Here is a 27,187-nt window from a genome sequence, read left to right on the forward strand (position 1 = left end):
CGGGACTACACACCGCACCACAGGACAGTAAATAGTATATATCTAGCAGGAATAGTCAAAAGCAGTGCGATGCATCACGCTACGAGGTTGAACAGGATCCAGCTGATGTATGTGTTCTGTGTTTAGTTAGTTCAGTAGACTGTTGTGTCGTGATTGACAGGCATTTATGGCTCACTGGGGTCAGAGTTGCAGTCTTTCATTGCCTTTGTGTTTTACGTCAGGGTGTCACAGGCCTGGAGTATTATAGGGGTACCTCGACCTGCATGTTTCTTTGTCCGGCTGTGCGTTGGGTGTGGACCAGAGAGACAAAATGGAATCCGGGGGGCAGTAGTGGTGGTAAGAGGAAGGGCAGTATCCTTACTTGGGGCAGATAAAGGAGAGAAGTATGTCAATTTCGCTTTGAATGATCATTGGGGCAGGATGGATGTCCTCTGTGTTGTAGTGACAGGCAGTCATCTGCCACACGTCCAGGATGTAAACTCCCACACCATGGAACGCTTCTCGCAGGATTCGATCCAGCTGCATGGAGAACCAATCACTGCTATAGATATCCTGCAAAATGCACACACACATACAAACACACACACATACACACACACACACACACACACTGTGAGAAGCTGAACATTTTCCTTCTCACCGTTACGAACATTCCGAACTGTTTATGTGCTTTACCGCGACATGCAGGATTAAGAGACGGTGACTCAATTAATTCACACACACGCGCGCACGCAGCCAGACACACACACACACACACACACACACTATAAGATGAGCATACAGCAGCCCAGAGGCTCTTAGAGATCCAGCCCTGGAGGTGTGGGGTGTAGGCAGAGATGGGCAGTATTTCAATTACTTGTATTTGAAATACCAGTTAATTAATTTACTTTTGAGTATTTTGTAATTTGTATTTGAAAGGGGCGATACAAAATCGAATGTTATTTGTAACAAAATACTAGAGTGGAGTAATTTTGTATTTAAAATACTCAAAATACTTTCTCCAGTGTTTAGGCAGAAGGAGATTTTTTTCTTTCGGATTCTACCACTAGACCATCTGATCTGCCTCTGAATTTCATTGTCGAATCAGGCATCAGTCAATTTGCCAAAAGTGGTGCTTCCTATGGCCCGCCTCTTTTGGGGGTGAAAAGGAAATCACTCCAGATCTCTCTCATTGACTCTCATGTTACTGTATATCCATTTTTTCACAAAACTTAGATAGCTGTCTTGATCCTTTTCAATGTACAGTACTGTGCAAAAGTTTTAGGCAGGTGTGAAAAAATGCTGTAAACTAAGAATGCTTTCAAAAATGGAAGTGTTAACAGTTTATTTTCATCAATTCTTCATAAATTAACAAAATGCAGTGAAGGAACAGAAGAAAATTCTAAATTAAATCAATATTTGGTGTGACCACCCTTTGCCTTCAAAATAGCATCAATTCTTCCAGATACACTTGCGCAGTTTTTGAAGGAACACGGCTGGTAAATTGTTCCAAACATCTTAGAGAACTAACCACAGATCTTCTGTGGATGTAGGCTTCCTAAAATTCTTCTATCTCTTCATGTAAACCCAGACAGACTCGATGATGTAGAGATTAGGGCTCTGTGGGGGTCATACCATCACTTGCAGGACTTTCTGTTCTTCTTTAAGCTGAAGATAGTTGTTAATGACATTGGCTGTATGTTTGGAGTTATGTTCCTGCTGCAGAATACATTTGGTGCCAATCATACGCCTCCCTGATGGTATTGCATGATGGATTAGTATCTGCCTGTATTTCTCAGCATTGAGGACACCATTCATCCTGACCAAATCTCGAACTCCACTTGCAGAAATGCAGCCCCAAACTGGAAAGGAACCTCTACCATGCTTCACTGTTGCCTGCAGACTCTCATTATTGTACCTCTCTCCAGCCTCCAGCGAACAAACTGCCTTCTTCTACAGCCAAATATTTCTAATTTTGACTCATCAGTCCAGAGCACCTTCTGCCGGTTTCTGCACCCTAGTTTCTATGTTTACGTGCTTAGTTCAGTCACTTGGCCTTGTTTCCTTGTCGGGGTAGAGCTTTTTGGCTGCAACTCTTCCATGAAGACCACTTCTGGCCAGACTTCCCCGGACAGTAAATGTCTGTACCTGGGTACCACTGGTTTCTGCCAGTTCTGAGCTGATGCCACTGCTTGAAATCTTCCGATTTCGAAGGTAAATAAGCTTGATGTGTTTTTCATCAGCTGCATTAAGTTTCCTTGGCTGAACACTGCGTCTACGATCCTCAACGTCTTCTTCAAAAGAGCTGGAACTGCACATTTTGAAACCCCTGTCTGCTTTGAAATCTTTGTCTGGGAGAGACCCTGCTGATGCAGTATAACTACGTTGTGTCTTGTTGCTGTGCTCAGTCTTACCATGTAAATGGATAAAAAATAAACATTTATTGTTTACATTTTTCAAAGCATTCTTAGTTCATAGCATTTTTTCACACCTGCCTAAAACTTTTGCACAGTACTGTATCTTCATTAGTACACCGACTAAAAGGAGGTTCTTTCAAAGATTGAATCGAGTTGTTGCACTGAACGTTAGCCATCTTGACAGAATGTGACTTGATCAAAGCCGTATGATGTCCTTATACGCAATTACGTATGGCGAAAGCACGGTGGGGATAGCCCTCCCGGAAGCCATAGAGATTGCAATGAGAGCCCTGTTTTGTAAAACCATGAAAGTTACACAGCTGCTGCCTGCAAATATATATATCTATCTATAAATCCAGGAATCTCTGTGTGTCTGTCTGTCAGTCTGTCTAGGGCGCATCTCCCTGACGGTAGTTACGTTATGAGATTTCGCATGTAGCTTACGCATGTCATGAACCTGTGCATCCTTGATTTTGAAGATTTTTGAATTTATAGTTCGCGAGATATTTGTATTTTACTGTTTCCCGTAGGAAACAATGGCTTATCGTTTCCCGTCCCGTCGGCACTATGGGTAGTGACGTCACAATCAAACAATATACGCCTAGCAGCATTAAACTATCCTGCCTTCACTCAAAGTTCAGAATAGCGTTGGATACGATAAGGAGGTCCGCATTCAAATTCTTCTTGGTGAACAGATACAGACTTTTGCTCAGGTAATCTTAAGACAGTGATTGATTTCGTTTCGTTTATTTTTAAGCTTCTTTATATTAAGTTTCAAAGTAATGTCTAGAGTTGTACAGTCATCTAACAGACAGGGAATAGTAATCCATCCAATAGTAATTCCATGTCATGAACCTGTGCATCCTTGATTTTGAAGATTTTTGAATTCATAGTTCGCGAGATATTTGTATTTTACCGTTTGCGGTATAGGCACTGTAGTGAGGCACTATGTAGCGGACCCGCGCGACGTGAATGATGTCATAGTCATAGAACAGTCGTTGTCATAGATGTTACCCCAGCTGATGCGTATGGGCCTGGCATGTAACCAACTCTCATTACCATGTTAAGTAGTATATTGTAGTTTGATGTATTTGTATAAGAGTTAGCTTTCTATTCAATGTTGATGGTAAGCCTAGACCAGTGACCATGCACTGTAAAATGTTACCAGAGTTTTACAATATTTAACTGATATATTTCACAATAAATCATCGTATTATTACTTTACAGGCTTTGACTGTAATAATCACAATGTCATGTTGTAATGTAGACTTTACTGTAAAATCAATGTAGACACAGTAAGTTACTGTGAAAAAAAACGATACCGGTATTTCACAGCATTGTATAGGGTTATTTCACAGTAAAATACTCTATTCAAATCATCCTTTGTGATAACCCAATGCATTAAATGTAAATTTGAATTGCACTTGCACTACGCTGCATTGTGGGTTCAAGAAGAGACAGTTGGATCCACAGTGACTACAGACACAGGCAGCACATGATAGAAGAGCGCAAAGGTGGATACAGCACATTATAGAAGACTAGTGCAGTGCCCGTAGGGGGTAACATCTATGACGACGACTGTTCTATGACTATGACATCATTCACAAAAAAGTGTCCCGATGTATCTGTTGTAATTCGTTTGTACTTTGTTTTCTCATTATTGCAATATTATAAACCTCAGTCTGCATTTACCCTGGCTGGGAGAGGCTGTCATTCGGAAGATACTGTGTGTGATCGCCTTTGCTCTGTGTTCATTAAACCTGTAAGAGTGTATGAATAAAAGACTGGGTGCCAATCAAAATCACAACGCAAGAGTGGAGTACTACACCGCTACAACGGTGACATGGGTTTGCACTATAGGCTACGGCAAACGGTAAAATACAAATATCTCGCGAACTATGAATTCAAAAATCTTCAAAATCAAGGATGCACAGGTTCATGACATGCGTAAGCTACATTACTTTGAAACTTAATATAAAGAAGCTTAAAAATAAACGCATAGATGAAATCAATCACTGTCTTAAGATTACCTGAGCAAAAGTCTGTATCTGTTCGCCAAGAAGAATTTGAATGCGAACCTCCTGTATCATATCCATATCCTCCTGTATCATATCTGTATCATATCCAACGCTATTCTGAACTTTAAGTGAAGGCAGGATAGTTTAATAACGCTACGCGTTTGATTGTGACGTCACTACCCATAGTGCCGACGGGACGGGAGACGATAACCCATTGTTTCCTACGGGAAACGGTAAAATACAAATATCTCGAAAACTATAATTTCAAAAATCTTCAAAATCAAGGATGCACAGGTTCATGACATGCGTAAGCTACATGCAAAATCTCATAACTAACGTAACTACTGTCCGGGAGATACGCCCTAGACAGACAGACAGACAGACAGACACACAGAGATTCCTGGATTTATAGATAGACTAGTGCAGTGCCCGTAGGAATTATGCATTCTGTAGTGTTAGCAGACGTAGGTGTAGCTGTTGGGTAGTGTAATAGCAAGACATATTTGCACTCCACATAGGTAGGCTACAGGTTACACTGAAGTGTTATTGTGATGCATGTTTCCTTTTCATTAAGAAATGTTTTAATGTTAGCCTTTTTGGAGATATACCAACAAATAAAGTTTGAGATTATGTAGTGGATGCAGTTGAATATAGATGTCAACGTTGCTGTCTAAACTATAAACTAAATGTCATAAAGTGTCATGAAATAGGATCACTTCTTTATTGTAAGGGTAAGTGTAGGGTAAGAATGGTCATGCAGTTGGACTCAAATGTAGGTTAATTTTATTGAATGTATGTAGCCTACTGTACTGTATGACTTCGATGATGCTAGCTTTGACAGCCCACTCTCAGACAGATCGTAAGCTAATAAATGTCCTTACAATGGGAACACAGTTTAAATACTCTGACTGGAGATGGCGTTACTATCCCCCACCCGAATTCAGTGCAGGACTGGGAGGATAACATGACAACGTGGGCCAACATAATTTACAGCGAGATTTGCGCTGACTGGAGATGGCGTTACTATCCCCCACCCGAATTCAGTGCACAGTGCACGTTCGATGCACGTCAATAGGCTAGCTAATTTCACAGCAATTAACGTGAACAGGTTAAATTTACTTACAGATGAGCAGGCCTACTCCAGACGTCGAAGTGTGTGTTCATCGAAGTGTGTGTTCCTCATGAATAGCCTACACACTATTGGACATTTTACGCCAAAATCTCTGGTCTATGTCACAATGTATTGGCTCCCGTTGAAATGCATTGGGTTTAGAAATCGCGTCGCTAAACCCAATGCATTTCAATGCACGGCAAACGGTATACTAATAAACAATATGACTATTTTTGATGGATTACTATTCCCTGTCTGTTAGATGACTGTACAACAGACATTACTTTGAAACTTAATATAAAGAAGCTTAAAAATAAACGAATAGATAAAATCAATCACTGTCTTAAGATTAGGCTACCTGAGCAAAAGTCTGTATCTGTTCACCAAGAAGAATTTGAATGCGAACCTCCTGTATCATATCCATATCCTCCTGTATCATATCTGTATCATATCCAACGCTATTCTGAACTTTGAGTGAAGGCAGGATAGTTTAATAACGCTACGCATTTGATTGTGACGTCACTACCCATAGTGCCGACGGGACGGGAGACGATAACCCATTGTCTCCTACGGGAAACGGTAAAATACAAATATCTCGAAAACTGTAAATTCAAAAATCTTCAAAATCAAGGATGCACAGGTTCATGACATGCGTAAGCTACATGCGAAATCTCATAACTAACGGAACTACCGTCAGTGAGATACGCCCTAGACAGACAGACAGACATTACTTTGAAACTTAATATAAAGAAGCTGGGTACACTTACCCAGCTAACACCTATTGTACTTCTGAACTGGGTAAAGCAAATCTATAAATATCGCTGCAATCCTTACTTATAATACGACAACGTTTTGTAAAAGCTCTCGAACAAGAGAAAATAAATCTTGTTGGTGCTAACTTGAAAGACTCTGAAGAGAGTCTGTCGGGCCCAGACAAAATGGCTGGTGGAAAGGGGAGCAGAGACAAAGGGGAAAAAGACAATGATCAAACTGTATCAATGGCACAAGTACAAGAACTGCTTGAACAACAAATCACTTTTTATAAAGAACTTTTACAACAGCAAGAAAACAATTTCAAAGCATGTGTTTGCACTATTTTGGAGACATGCAATAAAAGGATTGATGCGATGCTGAAAGATCAGCAAGACTTAAGAACAAGTTTGCAATTCTCACAAAAGGAGTTGGATGATCTAAAAGGTGCAAATAATGGAACTCAAGCAAGCTGCAGATCACAGGAATCGGATATTGAGAGACTGGCAGAGTCCATGCTGATACTGGGTGCAAAATCTGACTTACTTGACAGTCAGTCAAGGAGAGCTAATTTAATCATTGATGGCATTCCTGAGGCAGAACAAGAAAACAATTTAGTCTCTGAGGAAAAAGTTCTGAAAATCTTTGAAGAGAAACTCAACCTGGACACAAAGACAATCGGAATGGAACAGGCAATGCGTGCTGGAAAGGTGAACATCTCCAATGACGGCACACAAGGCAGACCACGTCCAATCATAGTGAGATTCCAGCGAACAAAGGACAGAGATATGGTGCTAAAGAATGCGAGAAAACTGAAAGGGACGAGGATTTTCATAAACGAGGACTATCCAGAGGCTGTGAGACAGAAAAGAAGGGAACTCTTGCCTAAAATGAAAGAAGCCAGAGAGAGGGGGGACATTGCCTTTCTGCGATACGACAAACTAATAATTCGACAAAACAAGGAAAAAGAATCCACAAAAGAATCTTAATAATTGGACATTGTACTAAAAAAGGACTTGCTTTTTACTGGTGTAAATGTTTTCAACTGCAGGGCTACCCAAAAAGAGGTTGAAGGTGGCTCATCTGAATATTTGTAGCATGAGGAACAAAATCAATGACGTTTATGAACTCTTGACTTCTAACTCTGTGCACATTCTTGCTATTTCAGAGACTCACCTTGATGAAACTTTTAGTGATGCTATGATGTATATTCCTGGTTTTAACATGTGCCGTAGAGATAGAAACTGTCATGGTGGTGGAGTGGCTGTTTATGTTCAAGATCATATTCCAGCAAAAATAAGAGAAGACCTTGTGTCAATTGATATTGAAATAATGTGGCTGCAAATTCACTAACCGCATCAAAAAAAAATATTGTTTGGATGTTACAGACCTCCCAGTGCAAATATTAGCTATCTGGACAAGATTGACACTATGCTTGATCAAATATGTGACCTAAACATGGAGGTCATCCTAACAGGTGATCTAAATGTAGATTGGCTATCACCCAACTGTCCATTAAAACAGAGGCTTATGAACATAGCCAATTCATGTAATTTAAAGAAGATGGTGAAACAACCAACTAGAATAAGCATGAACAACAGAGGTATTTCAACATCATCCTGCATTGGCCACATCTACATTAATAGAAAAGAATTATATTCAAAAGCCATATCTGTTTCTGTTGGTTTTAGTGACCACAATGTGGTGGCTATTGCAAGGAAGGGAAGTGTACCAAAGGCTAAGCCAAAAGTCATTTTGACGAGGTCCAATAAAAGGTTCTCTGAGGAGGCCTTTTTAAGTGACACAAGTAAGATAAACTGGTCAAGTGTGCTTAAGGAAGAGGAACCAGATATAGCATTAAAAGCATTTATGTCCAAGTTTGTGCCGGTGATAGACTTTCATGCTCCACTCAGAAAGATGACTGTCAGAACCTCTGGAGCACCTTGGGTGGATGAGGAACTGAAACAGCAGATGTCATTGAGGAATGAAGCAAAGGCAATAGCTAATAAGACTGGAAGTATCATTGATAGAATAAAATACTGTAAACTGAGAAACTACGTCACAAAACTAAATCTGAAGAAAAAGAGAGCACACTTGACTTCACGGTTAAGTGAATTTAGCAGGGATGGGACAAAACTATGGAAAATATTAAATGGGATATTAGGGAAAAAAGCATCTTCACAACCAACATTCCTTGAGAATGATGGGACCTTCATCACAAATCCAACAAAAATCGCCAATCACCTCAATGCCTATTTTTATAAGAAAGTGGACAAACTAAGGAATGAGCAATTATCAGAGGGGAGTAATGGCTCGACTCCTACAACAGGGCATCTAATAAAAGAGCATTCTTGCAGCTTTCAGTTCAACAGGGTGGAGGAAGATACAGTAAGCGAGATAATTAAATCATGTTGCAAGGACCAACAGGCAGGTCTTGACAACATAGATGGAAAATTTCTCAAAATGGCAGTGAATTACGTCTCTGATCCGATATGCCACATCTTTAATACCAGCTTAAATAAGCGTACCTTTCCTCAAACCTGGAAGGAGGCCAAGATAATATCACTACCTAAAGATAAAAAGAAAACTTTCACCCCATCAAATTGCAGACCAATCAGTTTACTTCCAGCACTTAGTAAAATATTTGAGAAAGTAGTTTTTAATCAAATACAACATTACTTTTATGAAAACAACCTGCTAACAGAGTTCCAACATGCCTACAGGAAAGGACATTCGACTTGTACAGCTTTAACCCAAATGACAGATGACTGGCTGCGAGAAGTAGATAATAAAAACATCTGTGGTGCTGTCCTGCTAGACTTCACCGCAGCATTTGATGTTATTGATCATGGATTGCTGCTTCAAAAGTTGGGGAAGTATGGTTTTAAACCCTCAGCTATAAAGTGGTTAAGCAGTTATCTGACAAAAAGATCTCAAAAAGTATTTTTAATGGCAGTTTCTCTGACAGTGTGAACCTTGACTGTGGTGTGCCACAAGGGAGCTGTCTAGGTCCACTTATGTATTCTATTTTTACCAATGATCTACCTTCAGCTATACAAAATGCAAAAGTAGCCATGTATGCAGATGACACTACGGTGTATACATCGGCAAAGACACCAGCCGAACTGACCCAGTCTTTAAACAAGGTGTTAGGAACAATAGAAAGGTGGGTAAAACAAAACAAACTTGTCCTCAATATATCAAAAACTAAAATGATTGTGTTTGGTTCCAGTTATGCTTTAAGTCATGACCCAGTGCTTAACTTGTATATTAATAATAAACCCATAGAACAAGTAAAGGAAACCAAACTGCTTGGTGTCACCCTAGATAGTAGACTGTCATGGTCTAAACAGATTGACTACACAGTGAAGAAAATGAGTAGTGGTCTTGCACTACTGAGACGCTGTGGCCAATTTCTCACCCAAGAATTGAGAAAGAGAGTGGTCTGTACTTTGGTTCTAGCGCAAATGGAGTACTGTAATATTGTGTGGTCAAATGCCACTAAAGAACATCTTACAAAACTTCAGCGAGTCCAAAACAAAGCAGCGCGGCTTGTTCTTAAATGTTACTACAAGACAAACATCAACCACATGCACTCATCTTTGCAGTGGTTAAAAGTTGAGGACAGACTGAATGCTGCTGTATTAACATCAACCTGGGCAGTTTTATGCAAGAAAATTCCAGTACAACAATACAAAGTCCTTTGCAAAAGTTGTGACAGCCATACATATAATACAAGGCATGCAGCAACAGGGAGATTTAGTGTACCAAAAACAAACACTAATGCATTTCAACGTACAGTTGAATATAGATCAATAATAGCATGGAACAAGTTGCCAATCAGCCTAACTAAATTAAATAATAAATCAGCTTTTAAAAAACATGTAAAAAAGCATCTAGGTCTATCATACATCAAATGAACATGGCATTAGACAAAGCAAACTTGGAAAAGGTCTAGAACATTTTCGGATGCGTAATGAGTTTTTTTTTAATGAATTCTTGTAAATGTATATTGTAATAGTTTTTTGTATGTATTGTCTTTTTATATATATATATATACAGTGGTGGCCAAAATTGTTAGAACACTAGGCATATTTAAGAGGTTTCAGTTGTTTTTGTTGAATTTGCCATTAAAATACCCTTAAAACTAATGAAATACCTACAAGTCATCATTATGCTCTATAAACCATAGAATAGAGCCATCATAAGTAGATTTAGGTCAATTTCCGTACTAAAACAAGCTAGGCCTAGGGTTCGAATAAAGGCCCTTTTTGATGCTGGCTGTAGTTACCGCCGCATAGCCAAGGACTTGACATGCAGTCCAAGCACTGCCGAGCCACCAGATCCGAAAGGGGAGAGGCTGAAAAAAGAAACTTTCAGACAGACAAGTGAAGCATCTCAAATTCCAAAGAAAGGACCGGAGAAAGACTTCACGAGAACTGTGTGACGAGATCAACACCACAATAACTAATGGTTCAATAGTGTCCTCAAGAACTGTGCGTTGGAAGCTGTGAGAAAAAGGACTTTTTGGCAAAATAGCAGCACAGAAACCTTACTGAAAGAGAAGAATAGAGTGAAACGCCTGACATTTGCTAAAGAACATTAGAAATGGACAAAGAAAGATTGGTATAAAGTGTTGTGGACTGATAAGTCCAGGTTTGAATAGTTTGGCAACAAGCGAAGAGTGTATGTTTAACAAAGTGAGGGGGAGAGATATAAAAATGAGTGTCTCTGGCCAACAGTTAAACAAGGAAGGGGTAGTATTATGGTGTGGGGTGCCATTTAATCCTTAGGAACAGATGACTTTGCGAAATTGATGGCATCATGGATAAGAAAGTATACCATAACATTCTGGTGAGGCATGGAGTACCTTCTGGGAGTGGTGTCAATGGGCCTGAATTTATTTTCCAAGAGGACAATGACCTTAAACATTCTTGTAACTATTGCCAGTACCACCTGTGACAGAAGGAATCTTCTGGAACATTGAAAATTATGGACCACCCCCCTCAAAGTCCGAACCTCAAACCCATCAAGCAAATTTGGGGCGAGTTGGAAAATAAACTGGACAGATCTATTGTACATTCAAAGGAAAGCCCTTGGCTTGAGTTGCAAAAGGCATCGGATAACATAAGTGTTGAAGTTCTCAAGAAATATATTGACTCTATGCCAGAGAGATGTGCTGCTGTAATTGCTGCCAATGGTGGGCGTACCAAATATTAGAGTTAAAAGTGGATAAAAACAGTAAGAATCACTTCATCTGATATTTGTTGTGCTCAGAACAACCATCTGCATGTTTCATTTACATTATTAAATTAAATAATGTTTTGGAGACAAAAAAAAGGTCAATATTCTCAGATCTGTAAGGTGTTCTAATAATTTTGGCCACCACTGTATATATATATTAGCCTGACGATGTCATACTCATAATTCTAGTCAGAATATGAGTCTGAGACCGGACTATTGGGCTGTGATTATGGGGCGTGTTTCAACGAACCAGGAAAGAAAATTCCTCTTCGCTGAATTGGATACCTAGAACCAATCAGAGCAACGTAGTATTTCCATCTGATAGATTAAACTTTTACCTGATCCCGTAGGAAGGACGGCAAAAACATCTTTTCAATCGACAAATGCCTTGATCGCGTTTCTCTGTTCCTCTTTCAAAATGAATGCGCTGTCATATCTGTTGAGACGTTACTTAATTAGCACTCAAGGCTAGAAGCTACCATTCGTTTGAATGTTTTTTTTTTCTACGCGTTAGCATAACCTATCAATAATGCTCTAGAGTGCTTCAGTTAAGACCCATAATTCTGGGCAACACTCGTTTTGCGTATACACAACTAACCGAGTCAATGTAGACATATAAAAGTCGTGTAGATAGCTTAAATCATATAAAATATGTCCCACTAAGCTTCCGAGACGGCGCCATCTTTGTTCGATGTATACCGGTATTCTATCTAAATCTGTCCATCAACGTATAAAGCCCGCCCTTACAATTTGAATGGTCAGATCACTTTTCGGGGCCGTTTAAACCCTCCCAACTAACTCGACTCCAGACTGAATCTCCAGACCAAAAATTTTGTGGGCGGAGTTCAGGCTGGTATCCAGGCTATATATATATATATATCATGTATCGTAACGCGACCTATTATCCCGCGGGCCACCAAAAAATCCGCTTAACAAACATGTTTTTATCAATATAAATATGGTTTAATGAATCAACCTTACATATTTCAGAAGTGACAGGTGTGTAGACAATGCACAAAGTCTTGTTTGACTCTCAGCAGGGTCATTTCTTACCGTATTTTCCTATTTGTTTTGTACAGTCGCGAAATGGCAACAAAGTTGGCGACGACCTATTATCCCGCATTGATTTAAAATGCCGTTGGAAATATAGCTCAACAAGAAAAAGAATTTACACTGAACGTCGCGAAATCAAAATTCTACTATTTGTATCAGGCTGGTTTGTACACGCAGTATTACAACACTATCTTATACACTTCAATATGCTGTATATGTGCCATTTTTGCTACAAAGCTAATTTAAATACCCTTTTTGGGCAGGGACTTAAGTTTTCCGAAATCCGCGATCCTGGATGACACCAAAATCAATATTAAGTAACGTGTACCAGCGCTTGCGGGATAATAGGTCGTGCGGGATAATAGGTCGGGCTACGATATACTTTTTACTGTTGGATCCCAGGAAGAATAGCTGGGTCTGTGCCCCAGCTAATGGGGATCCTAATAAACTAAACTAAACTAAACAGACACACAGAGATTCCTGGATTTATAGATAGATAACGGTAAGATTGACAGAGAGCTTGTCACAACTCTATAATAATAACGTTATAATAACGTTCGTTGTCTGGGTTAGTAAATTAACGATCTTTTGGATCAAGGTCAGGTCACTTATGAACCACTTTTTAAGAAATTCCAAAAGCTGTTTTCTCCGCGAAGCTTTGCCTCACAGAGAAGAAACTTATCTTTGTAAAATTCTAATTGTGAGTTTCCATTTAACGTTAATGGTCTCCACATGTCAATTTTAGTCATAGTGTGTTAGTTATTTGACGGAGAATACGCGAATTAGCGTGAGAGTTTAAGTAAGCTAACGTTAGCCTCCAGCTACAGCAACCAGCTAAGTCATTTTAAACCATTTTTCCCCGCGAAGATTTTCCTCACAGACAAGTAATGTATAGTTGTTTTGGAAAGCTCAAATGATGTGTTCTCATTTTATGTTCTCCACATGTCCAGGTATAGAGTGTGTTATTCGACTGAGAATACACAAATAAGCATGACAGTTATAGTAAGCTAACATTAGCCTCCAGCTAAGTCATTTTAAAGCCATTTTCCCCGCCAAGATTTTCCTCACAGACAAGTAATGTATAGTTGTTTTGAAAAGCTCAAATTATGTGTTCTCAATTAATGTTCTCCACGTGTACAGGTATAGAGTGTGTTATTCGACTGAGAATACACTAATTAGCGTGACAGTTAAAGTAAGCTAACGTTAGCATCCAGATGCAGCAACTAGGCTATGTCATTTCAAAGGAGCTAATTTTAGCCTCCTGATTTGCGTTGCTTATATCAATCTTGCTTGGCTTTCAATACTAATTTATTTGGTGCATGTGCCTTGGATAAACAATGCCATATTAAATCTGTAAAACTAAAAGTTGTCTTTGCTTATTGTTTACAGGTGCTTCTTGGGCATCAACGCAGAGCAAGGCTCAAAGAAGAGGCGCCGAGGGATAAATGCAAATGTCAGCAGTCAGCACACTCCAGAGAAAGCTTGGCGACTTCGAGTGGTCATTGTAAATTTGTTAAAAAAATTGTAATTGCATTTCATTTTTGTTTATATTGTATATGTTCCGAAGTTTTGTTTATATTTTATATGGTCTGAAGACAGACAGAGTTATTTAGGAGAGTCTACGTTCTAGAGTGTTGTGTGTAATTTGATGTGTTTTAAACTTTTTTCATGTTATGTATTAGGATATTGATTAATGAATTTGACGTGTTTTTAACTTTTACTAATTGTATTTGGGTTTTGAGTTCTAGGGTTAGGGTATTGAGTAATGAATTTGACATGTTTCAAACCTTCAGTTATTGTTATGTAATTGACCCTTAAGCGACCACTCCCCAAAACGGTAACTGATCAATCATAGCATAGCAACGGTGACTAAGCTCGGGACCTCAGTCAAGCGAGCCATTTTGATGAATGGAAGTCAATGAGAGAGACGTCTGCTCTAGAAGAGAAAATGGAACGTTGTGCTTATGGAGTGTGTAATTCTGACAGTCGATATCCAAAAAGGCTGGAGGGAGGGGTAACATTTTATCCCTTCCCGAAACCCAAGACCCAGAGAGAGAAATGCCTGCTGTGGATCAAACAATGTAGACGACCCCCCCCCCCCCCCCCCCCCCCCCATCAGCTGAATGTCAGCAACGTAAACAGCTACTTTGTTCCAAGAAGCTATGTCGCTAAAATCTGCCCACTGCATCGAAAACGTGAGAAAACCCTTGCTTAAAATACGATTCAGTTTTACCACCTTACATGTTTGCGTAGCGGCGACTGTGTAGATAATAGAACAAATAAACATAGCTGGAATGAACCTGTTAGCCTTAGCATTTGTCTGTCTACAAACACGGCATGTAATGTCGTGGTTGTAGCCTATATAAGCATATTGCAGACCCTTTTGCCTGCTTCGATCTGAGATCTTGCTGTTTTTCCAAAAAATGCTTATGATTTATTTGGGTAGAGCTGAAATTGATACGGTTGAAAACATGTTGCCACCCCATTCATACCAATGCTGAGAACCTGGGAAACGTGAATGCTTGACTGATATACCAAACGTTGCTAAGGAGGGCGGAGTTTGCGGAAGGGTCAATTGGGTATTGATTTAGGGGTGTTTAAACCTTTTTTATTGTTATGTATTTAGGTATTGAATAATAAATATGACGTGTTTTAAACCTTCATGAATTTGTATGTATTTGGGTATTGAGTAATGACTTTAAAAAGTTAAAATTAGAGTTGTCTTTGTTCTTGCTTTGACTTTTAATTTAGCAAATCCAAAGCACGTTTGTGTGGTAAAATCACAGTAAACAAGTCAAATGTGCAGTACTATAATTGTAAATGTACAATGTACAGTATAATACTGTAAATTATTAAAGCAAGACGATGTAATTCCACAGCTACAATGGCATGACAACTGAAATTACAATATACCGCTGTAGTTGCATTGCATTTTACTGTACATTTTTTACAGTTCATTACTGTAAACATGTGCAGTATATTACTGTGAAATATTTACAATAAATTACTGTAAAATTACCGTGAAATTAATGCAATTATTAGCCAGTAGTTTACTGTAAAATTACGGTGAAATATTTTACAGTGTGCGTTCATGCATCTACTGACGCAATGAGAGAGGTTTTCAGATGTGTCCCGATGTATCTGTTGTAATTCGTGTGTAGACTTTGTTTTCTCATTATTGCAATATTATAAACCTCAGTCTGCATTTACCCTGGCTGGGAGAGGCTGTCATTCGGAAGATACTGTGTGTGATCGCCTTTGCTCTGTGTTCATTAAACCTGTCAGAGTGTATGAATAAACGGCTGGGTGCCAATCAAAATCACAACGCAAGAGTGGCCGCTACAAATGGTAGCTTATATTGATAAGCCTCGGAGGCTTTCAGATTGTACATTGCTTTCCCATCTGTTGCTATGGAGTCCACGAAATACGCGCAATTCTCGCTGTAAGTTATGTCGGGCCACGTCGTCATGTTATCCTCCCAGTTCTGCACTGAACAACAGCTAGCCTACACCTACGTCTGCTAACACTACAGAATGCATAATTCCTACGGGCACTGCACTAGTGTGTGTGTGTTTACTGCGGAGACGGACAGACACAGGGAGACATAAAGGAGATGAAGAGATGAAGAGAAAGAGAGGTGGAGGGAGGGAGGGAGGGAGGTACTCAAGTTGTTGTCTTTTAATAGCTTTGCTTAGTTACACTGACATTCTGTGACAGTTCTTCCTTTTTTACGGGGTTCACCAGAGCTTTGTGTACATTATATAGCCCTGTAGCCAGGGCCCATAGACATATTTATGTAAAACTGAATAGTCTGAATAGCCATGTCGCATTTCCAAAAATACTGATGTATACCCATATTCAGCGAAAATATTACACTGACAGGTGTACTAGGCGGAATATGTGTGCGGGGGGAGGGGCGTGGTGGCGGCGGTTACAAAAATGAAAAAAAAGATACGGGACTCAAATGTTTGGGAACCACTGCCTTACAACACTGACAAGGGCCCGTCATAATAGCCTGCACCTGGGCCTGTGGTAACTATGTAACGCCACTATAGCCCAAACCTGAATGTTCTGCTATACCAAATTGTGAGAAAACATAAAATTCAGAAAAAGTATTTCCTATATTTTAAAAATACAAAATACATGTATTGTATTTTGTTACATTTTCTGGCAACAGTATTTTGTATTTTATTTGGATACATTTATTTGAGGGGTATTTTGTATTTTGTATCAAAATACATTTTGATGTAGTTTTGCCCATCTCTGGGTGTAGGTGTGTGTGGGTGTGGATATGCATTTTTGTATGGGTGTGTCTAATTTGAGTCCCACTGTCAGCTGCACACACATGCGTACACACTCACACAGAGATGCAAAAGCACATAGGCACACAGGCGCACATGCTCACACACCTATACACGCACACACGCACATCATTAGGGAATTTGGTAATAATCCATTAATCACTTTGTGCTGAACTCCAATGGCCTTGTTAGACTTATGGTACTCTCAGCTCACAAGCTAGAAAATATGGGTGTGGGAGTGAGCAACAACAGATCAAACAGAGGAGGAAGACTTCAGAGAAGCAGACCTCCATTTTTACCCGAGTAGCAAGTTGCATAGGTACGCTTTATGCTGATGCTGGGTTCACACTATATCTGTTTCTGAACAAAAGCCAGTAGGGAGGAGATTATTTGTGTTGAGGTAGAATCTGTGATTCTGGTGAAAGGCTGTGGATATTTGAGCTCAACGTCCTTGCACCTGAAGTAAAGTGTTGATTGGCTGGAATGGCTCAGTCCAAGCCACTATGGTTGCTACCCAGTTAGAGAGTATGAACACAGTCGGATTAGTTTTGCAGACTGCACCTTTAAGCTGACAAATCTGAGGTCGCACAATGATACACACACTCACATGTGAGTCTAAACTGCCAGTTTCAGTGAATGTGGTAAGGGCAGGCTGCTCCCAGTGCAGTACACACACTTCCACACAAGGATGAACACACACACACTCATTCACATAAGGATACACACACACACACACACACACACACACATACACACACACACACAAGGATACACACACATAGACAGACACATAGGTAAACACACACTTACATGTGAGTCTACACTGCCCCCTGTGGAATTCCAGTACATGTGGTAAGAGAAGTCTGCTCCCAGTACTCACCTTGTACCCCGTGTTGGCGGACTTGATGATGACCTTGGTCTCTGGCGCCCGCCTCAGCAGCGACACGACTGCGCGGCGCACCCGCAACACCCGGTAGGCGTAGTAGGAGAGCGGGAAGTTGGTGAAGTGCGCCCACATGTTGAAGACAATGACGGTGTGCGGGCCCCCGGCCATATTGTCGATCTCATTGCTCATGTAGTGCAGTGACGCCACCGGGGCCTTGGCACAGCGCAGAGGGAGGCCGTGCGAGCGGAAGTGCATGGCGATGTTGTTGTGCACGTCCACGGCCAGCAGGGGGCCCACCTGGTCCGAAGAGTGGAGGTTCATACGGTTCAGAGCTGGGAGAAACAACAATAGTGTGATAACCATGCCTTTGCTTAATGGACAGATAGTGGTAGGTATATATATATATGTATCAGTGAGTTCTATGAGAAAAAATAACAGTAAGTTGGTCAAAGATTTAAGATGCATGTTTTTACCGATTTCAAAGTATAATTTAGACAGTGATATGATCATATTATAAAGATGTAAGCATGATGATGATAATAATATTTATATACAGTGCCCTCCACAATTATTGGCACCCTTAGTGAATAAGGGCAAAACAGGCTATGAAAAATTGTGTCTTTGCTGTTTATCCTCTTGGTCTTTCACTCACTCACAAAATTCTTACCTTTTCAATGAAGTACACATTTTTTGTTTTACATTAAATACATAATTTTTCTCCAAAACATAGGTGCAACAATTATTGGTACCCCTAAAAAATCTTATAATTAAAATCTAACTGAAGTATATTACCAGTCATGATTTTCTTGTTGTTGAGATGCAGAAATCTGGTAAAAAGGATATAAGAAAAATCTAAACAGTTGAAAATATACATTTCCACAATCAGGGCAATAGTTAAGAAGTTCAAAGCAACAGGATATGTAAAGAATCAGCCTGGAAGAGGACCTGTCTGTAAATGGACCCCACCCACAGTGAGGAGGATGGTTCGACTGGCATAATAATATCCAAGGATCCCAGCTGGATAATTGCAGAGGTAAATTGAGTCCTACGGTCAGAAAGTCGCCAGAACTACCATCAGACGCCACCTACACCACCACAAGTTGTTTTGTAAGTTGCCAGAAAAAAAGCCTCTGCTGTTAATCAACAACAAACTAAAAGGCCTACAGTTTGCCAAATGAAAGTCAGACTTTCAATGAATAGTAATAATAATAATAATTCAATTTATTTTTAAAGCACTTTTCATTCAAAGGAAATCTCAGAGTGCCTACATATTAGAAAATAACTATAATAATACAATAAAATTAAAAACAAATTTAAATATTAACATAAGCATAACAGAAAAGATTCAACACAAGGCCAGAAATGCCTTCCTGAATAAAAAAGTCTTAAGTCCAGCTTTAAAGGAATCCAGCGTCTGCGTTGCCCTTAGGTGGTCAGGGAGGCTGTTCCATAAATGTGGCGCTGCCGAGCAAAAGGCCCGGTCGCCCATGGTGCGACGCTTGGTTTTGGGGACGCGGAGGAGCAAGCTGTTTGAAGACCTGAGGGTGCAGGTGGAGGTTTGGGGAGTAATTAATTCTTGCAGGTAGGGAGGTGCATGTCCATTTATGCATGTATGGGTGATTATAAGGACTTTGTAGTCTATCCGGAAAGAGACAGGGAGCCAGTGTAGTGAGTGTAATATTGGTGTTATGTGCTCATATTTCCGGACCTTCATCAGAATCCTGGCAGCGCTGTTGGATGTATTGCAGCTTCTGGATGTTCTTGCCAGTGATCCCATAGAAGAGTGAATTACAATAGTCCAGTCTTGAGGAGATAAAGGCGTGGACAAGCTTCTCTGCATCTGATAAGGTTAAAGTGGGGCGGAGTTTGGAGATGTTTCTTAGATGATAAAAAGAGGTTTTGCACAGGTGTTTTATATGATCATTAAAGTTCAGGTGAGAGTCAAACCTAACTCCGAGATTAGTGACTGTGGAGGAGAGGGGGATGACCTGGCTGTCGAAGGTGAGATGAGTCAAAGAGGATGACTGAACCTGGTGTGGGGTACCAACAAGAAGGGCTTCAGTTTTGCTACTATTAAGCTGGAGAAAGTTGTTGCTCATCCATGCCTTTATCTCCCCAAGACAGGCGTTGAGAGATGACATGGCTGCAGTGGGGCTTGGGGCAGTTTTGATATAAAGCTGTGTGTCATCAGCATAACAGTGGAAAGACATCCCATGTCTGCTGATGACGCGTCCGAGGGGGAGCATGTACATAATGAAGAGGATGGACCAAGTTATATGGTCAGATGACAACTAAAGCTTTTGGGCAACAAACATCAAAGGTAGGTTTGGTGTAAACAGAAAGATAGCCATACAAAAGAAAAGCACCCCATACCCAATGTGAAGTATGGTGGCGGATCTTTGATGTTGTGGGGCTGTTTTTGTTCCAAAGGCCCTCAACATCTTGTGAGGATACATCATTGTATCATGGACTCTATCAAATACCAGCAGAAAATAAATTAAAACCTAACAGTCCCCACCAGGAAGCTTAAAATGGGACGAGGTTGAACCTTCCAGGAGGACAACGTTCCAAAGCACACCTCAAAATCAACACAAAAATTGTTCACCGAACGCAGAATAAAGGTTAAGCCATGGCCATCACAGTCCCCCGACCTAAACCCCATAGAAAATCTGTGGGAAGAGCTGAAGCCGAGTCTACAAGCGTTGACCTAAGAATCTGAAGGATCTGGAGAGATACTGTATGTAGGAATGGTCTCTGATCCCGTGCCATGTGTTCACCAACCTCATCACGCATTATAGGAGAAGACTCAGAGCTGTAATCTTGGCAAAGGGAGGCTGCTCAAAACATTAAATTAGGGGGTGCCAATAATTGTGGCACACCTGTTTTGGAGAATAATATTTATTTAATGTAAAAAAAAAAAAACGTTTCTTTCAATAATTTTACTTCAATGAAAGGTAAGATTTTTGTTATTATTTTGGGTGAAAGACCAAGAGGATAAACAGCAGACATATTTTTTCATAGCCTGTTTTGGTCACATTCACTAAGGGTGCCAATAATTGTGGAGGGCATTGTATAATATGAAGATAAAAATTATATAAAAACAGGTTTGTCCCTACTCCCGTGAATTCTATTCAATCTCCTTCTGTTTCAGGTATTTTTAAGTGTTCATTTACACAGTTCAGTTCCTGAAATGTAAACATCTTTAAAGAGAGAACTAATTCTCCTGTGAGCAGCACCGTGTGATATTTGTGTGTCTTACTAGGCACGGCCTGGATGAGGAAGTCAAACCACTGTCTGCTGGTGGAGTCTCCCATAATGTAGATGTGCCTGTCCTTCAGACACTGGGTCGTGTCATCCGCTGCAAAATGACGGGCGGCACACATAAACGACGTCCAGACGTTGTCCATGTAGAAGCCTGATGGTACTGGTGTGGGCAGCCCAGGTTTACACGACTCTCTAACCCCTAAGGAGAGACAGTATGGGAGCATGACATGAGGGTTTTCATGTGTATGTGTGTGTGGGTGTTGTAACGTACAGGATCAATGCATGAAACATAAAGGAGAGGCCACGCTGGTTTTATAAGAATAAATAGTTTATTGAAAGGATAAGGCTACTTCAAAGTAAAAGGAATGCAAAAGTGTGGTGCAATTCAGTATTGTGAAGAGTAAACCAAAGTGTCGTGCAAAGTCAGTTTAGGGGTTAACAAACGAGATCAAACTTTCATGCCAACAAAGAACCAAACACAAACCCAAGTTCCTACGACCTACGACCTACGACCTACGATCAACCAAAGAACCAAAGCGCCAAAAAGCCAAAGAGCCAGGAGGACCAGAGCAGCCTTGACTGCCGGCTGGTCATGGTGTAAGTAGCCCAGCTAATCAGGAAGCCACCTGTCCTCAATTTCTGCCCAGCTGATCAGGAACACACCTGTCATCAATCTACCAATGATCAGGAACACACCTACTCACCTACTGCAGAGAGAGGTGGAGAAAAGCAGGCAGAGAGAACAGGCATTACACTCATAGGGCGGGGCCTAGACCCGCCATGGTCGTAACATCCCCCCCCTTAAAACAGAAGCCCACCTAAATGGGATTCTGTACTATTTAAAACACAATACTAGACTGTGCCAGTCACAAATTACAAACAGTCCCACAACACTCATACCGGGGTCAGAATGTAACAAGACCACCTCACTCACACACTCACTCACTCCTCACGCTCACCAGTCACACAACCTGCTGCCCCCCAGCAATTCCAGGCCCTGGAAAAGCAATCTAAGAGGGACAGGGGAAGAGACAGGAGAGGAGAAATTAGTGCATGTCATTGCATCGGAGAAGAACGACAACGATAAAATCTGTGATCACCCTCAGTGACAGCATATTTCCCAATGGGAAGGGTTAGGGTTAGAGCTACCCTATTTCTGCATAGCTCCCAAGGAAAGAATGGGTTAGAACTACCAGATTCACTGCCTAGTTCTCAAAGGACAAAATAGAACTACCAGATTCACTGGCTAGTTCCCAAAGGACAAAATTAAACTACCAGATTCACTGGCTAGTTCCCAAAGGACAAAATGGAACTACCAGATTCACTGGCTAGTTCCCAAAGGACAAAATAGAACTACCAGATTCACTGGCTAGTTCCCAAAAGGACAAAATAGAACTACCAGATTCACTGGCTAGTTCCCAAAAGGACAAAATAGAACTACCAGATTCACTGGCTAGTTCCCAAAGGACAAAATAGAACTACCAGATTCACTGGCTAGTTCTCAAAGGACAAAATAGGTTAGAACTACCAGCTTCACTGCATAGTTCCCAAAGGAAAGAGTGGGTAAGGGTTAAACTGCCACTAGACGTGATCACCAATCATATTTTCTCCAAAGGCCCAGACGCGACAGTGCACAATCATCAATCAAGCACAGGTGTAGTGCCACCCAATCATAAAACCCAAAGACTAGAGCTGCCCCGCATCTATCTCAAAAAACAGTCCTAGCTATTTCCAGTGCTAGTCTTCAATGTGCCCTCCTGCAATTGAGTTGCTAAGCATCCCCAGTGCGTACGACACACCCATGAAAAACAACAAACTTAAATAAGAAAGGCAAAAAAACAAACAGCAGTAAGCGCTCTTCACGTGCGCAGGGGTTCACATTAGCTCGGTAGGGTATAAACTACTATCCCCCACCCAGTTACCAACTACACCTGTACTCACCCTTCACCAGTACGCACACGGCGCACCCTGCCTGCAGCACAAGCCAAAAGCTGCAGTCTCTTTAAAAATGGCTCTCCTCCTCCACGGCAAACAAAAGAAGTCAAACTAAATCGCCAGCAATTAACACAATCAATTTCCAAACAAAAGGCTACTCAATTAAATTCTTAATCAAACAATTTACCAAAATGTACTTTCCATTTAAATAATTCTCCAATTTTCCAGCGTGGGTCTCCCCAATAATTTTTTGCTGACAGCTCTACAACCACCATTTTGGCTACTTAGTGGATGAAATCGGTATTACCTGATTCTGAAAAAAAAAAATTATATACTCAATTCTGGAACAATTATGGACGAGCCCCCATATGTAACGTACAGGCTCAATGCACGAAACATAAAGGAGAGGCCACGCTGGTTTTATAAGAATAAATAGTTTATTAAAGTAAAAGGAATGCATGAGTGCAGACTGATCAGGGCTTTTGTAGCCCGTCCAATCATGGGTCCACCTGTTTCCAATCACCTGCTGTACACCTGCCTCCAATTACTTGCTGTAGAGACAGAGACAGAACAGGCATGCAATATCACAGGGTGGGGCCTAGACCTGCCAGGGTCATAACAGTGTGTTTTGCGCCAGGGTGGCTCTGCAGTCAGTTCCAAAGAAAGTGGAAAAACATACCAATGATTGATTTGGAGGCCATGACTCTAATCAGGCGTGAATCCCCCTTGAGCCACCGGTTCACATGTTGGCTGTGGAGAGACAAAACACTCAGCATCCTGCAGCTTCACTCTCACAGCACCAAGGTCATAGGTTCAATACTCAGAGAGCAACAGAGCATGCATACCTGTGAGCATGCATACCTGTGAGCATACATACCTGTGAACATGCAAACCTGTGAACAACTGTGCCTACTGAATGAATTAATGGAAATGTTTTACTTTTAAACTCAAAACAACAGAAGCAAAGCATTCATACCAATCTCTACCTCTATTACTACCAACCTGGCAACATAAAGTTGAGCATCATAAACAACAGAGCTATGTACATGATACATGAAGAACTGTATACCTTAATGATGCATAGCATCTCAATTAATACCAATCCCCTATTGCTCACCTGTCCATGAGTACCTTCTCGAGGGGGGTCATGTGATTGGCATAGCCACCAATGGAGTGGTACACCAGGGCGCTGCATGGCAAAGTTGGGGGTTTGAGGCACTGCCACGTCAACCCGCTGTTGGCATCCTGGTACTCACAGCAGCAGTCTTTCTGGTCCGACCCCAGCACCACCCCCTCCCACTTGATGTTGCACACCACCCTCTCCTCCACTCGACCACCCTGGGGGTCCTCGCCCACGTAGAAGCCATGGAAGTAGACACGGTCGGGGTACGCACTCCGGTGCCGCCTGAGGACCTGCACGGCCTCGCTGGAGTGAATCAGGCGGACCGCCACCGACGCCAGGCCGGCCCACGGCAGGGTGAACCGGGCCGAGTAGGTACCATTCTGGTGGTCCAGCACCTCTCCAAACACACTGGCCTAACATCCATGGGGGAAAGGAAAGCAAACATGCACTCATCAGACTGGAGTGACCTCTTGTACAGTATAGATAAAGATGTCATTCAATAACTGTGTGCTCCCTGGTATAGGTCCCTCAGGAGTAATTCATGGTGGGAGCGATGGGGAGATATCCCATGGAGGACTCAGGGAGGAAGCTGCTATATGAAAATATGTGTCGAGAGATGAGTCCCTGTTCATGCCGCTAATGAGGGCACGCGCAGACGGGGAGGTAAAGGAAGAGGGCATACCATTAGCCAGTGCCATCGAGGCACGGTGAGCAGCTGAGCTGAGTGATTGCCAGTTGAGATTCATGCAGGAGGAGAGAGCTCATTCACCTTTAATTTGTCTGAATAAACCTTTGCCTGGAAGAAATCCCCTCCGTAGCTTTTGGGAGTTTTGGTAAAGTCCTTGGCAACGATGGTGACGTGGAGCTGGTCCCCCAGATAGTAACGGCCCTTGAGGTCATTAATAACGAAGGCTGAGTGGTCCGGACTGGTGCTCATTTTTGCAGAGGTAATCTGGCGGTCCGGTTCGCCCCAGTGGACCAGCTTCAGCATCCGGTCCCATTCGTCCGCACTGAAGCCCGGGTCATTTATGGCGGAGGATGGAGAGACCTTTGGGTTGTTGAGTTTGGGTGTTGTGTCAGTGAGTTCGTCGGACCTGGGGGAGTGCAGCTGCAGGAGGGGCCTGGGAAGAGGCCCGTCACCTTTCCTGTCTCCAAAAGTGTATGACCACATCACCTGAACAGACATAAACAAACAAACAAACAAACAAACAGTAATTTCTCATTGTCATGCAAAACCATGTCTGCTATTTTGCAGCAGAGCAATATTTAGGTGGACACCGAAATTTTCCTCTGTGTGTGTTTGTGTCGTTTCATCCTTGTAAAGTTGAATTGTTATTTCCCGTTTGTGTTTCCAAATGGTCAAATTGGTCTCTGTGCTTCAACCCTATTAAAATAGAACAAAATAAATCATTATTAAAACATACAAATATCAACCTACCCAGGAAAACAGAAGTCCGAGTGACAAAATCACAAACCCATACTGCACCATCTGACCACACCCGAGTGCTAAAACAAGAAAGTAAGGTCAGTTCATCTTCATCAAAACTACAGTTATAACTGAATTTGTCTTCATCAAAACTATAATTGTAACTCCGTTCGTTTTCATCAAAACTACAGCTGTTCCTCAGTTTGAAAACTATAATTGTACATTAGTTTGTCTTCATACAACAAAAATACAGGTGGAATTCAGGAAAAAAAGTTTAAAGATCTGAATAGGATGATTAAATACATGATGATAAATCAGAGCAATTTCCTCTTACAGTACGAAGCCAACCTAATGAATCTACTGCAGAATGAATAATTTGACAACAACTACTCACTACTCACAAAGTTTGGGTATCCGTGTGTGGATCTTTGAGTTCATTCCACTTCTGAGCAGTTTGAGCTGAATTAATCACAGAAATCGGTACAAAGATAATAGGTTGGCAGAACTAGATATTATTTCCCGGAAGGAAATACCAGTGCATGCAAAGGAAAAGAAGCAGTCGTTGCTAGGATGTTGCTATGGCAATTGAGGTGTGTCAAGGCGGGTGTGTCAAGGTGTGTTCTGGCCACTAGGCTGCGAGGCAGCCTAGTGGCCAGAAGTAGTAAGTTGCCAGTTGATGTTAAGTTCGTGACATATTAGAAAGTGTGTATGCGTACTGTTAGCTATAAGTTAATAAACGAACATCCAAAGGCGTTCAAATAGACTGTGTTCGCCAGCAGTTTGATTTGACATGGTGTCAGACGTGGTCTGAGGAAGAATCAACACCACGGCGAAATTTAAACCACCACAAAACTTCAACTTTGAGAAGCCGGGAGAGTGGTCTGCGTGGAGACAGAGGTTCACACGATTCAGGTCGGCGACAAAACTAAGTTATGAAGACGGTGACGTTCAGGTTTGCACACTCATTTATGCTATGGGCAATGAGGCCGAAAATATATTCAAGACGTTCGTCTTCGCGGGAGGAAGAAGAGGATAATGATTGTGAGATTGTGCTAGAGAAGTTTGATGAATATTACATACCGAAAAGAAACACAATTCATGAGAGAGCATGCTTTAATCCGAGACATCAAAAGCCAGGCGAAACGGTGGGAATGTTTATTCGAGCACTACACGAATTAAGTGAAAATTGTGATTTCGGCGAAAAGAAAAATGAACACATTAGAGACAGTGGCGGATGCAGAACGTGACAGATGGGTGGGCGTGATCACCACTTCGCTGAAATTGATAATGCCTATGTATTGGTAGCCAGTAGGGGTGCAAATCTCTCATGACAAAAACGATTCGATTCGTATCTCGATACATGGGCACGATGTGATTCAAGAAAAGATGCATGTTGATAAAAAACGATTCAGTACGATATGATTTGATTTGATGTGATGCAATTCGATTCGATGCCGTTCAATTATTGAAAACACTAAGTCAGACATCCCAACCTGCAAAAAAATAATTTCAGGGAGGTATTCCCCCCCTAGGCCTACATATTTCTGTTGTGGTCCCTATAAGCATAATATCATTCTATAGGCTATAGTCCTATGCAATTCTTTGTTAATTATGTAGGCTAGATTACTTTTACTATTTATTATATGCTGCTAATACTTTCCTATTTATGTAAACTGCTTT

At 41.2% G+C, this 27,187-nt stretch overlaps 1 protein-coding gene across 1 annotated transcript; it reads right to left on the reverse strand.

Annotated features, from left to right (window-relative positions):
* Positions 1-357: 357 nt before the first annotated feature.
* Positions 358-25,945, reverse strand: LOC308367100 (NXPE family member 3-like; the record flags this gene model as incomplete). Its single annotated transcript, XM_080840920.1, has 8 exons — positions 358-552; positions 17,754-18,091; positions 21,019-21,222; positions 23,638-23,708; positions 24,076-24,494; positions 24,851-25,255; positions 25,520-25,587; positions 25,909-25,945. 8 exons carry the CDS (start codon positions 25,943-25,945, stop codon positions 358-360), a joined length of 1,737 nt encoding a protein of 578 aa, XP_080697046.1.
* Positions 25,946-27,187: the final 1,242 nt, after the last annotated feature.

This window comes from Sprattus sprattus, assembly GCF_963457725.1.
Source record: "Sprattus sprattus genome assembly, chromosome: 6".
In the NCBI taxonomy this organism is placed as follows: Eukaryota; Metazoa; Chordata; class Actinopteri; order Clupeiformes; family Clupeidae; genus Sprattus; species Sprattus sprattus.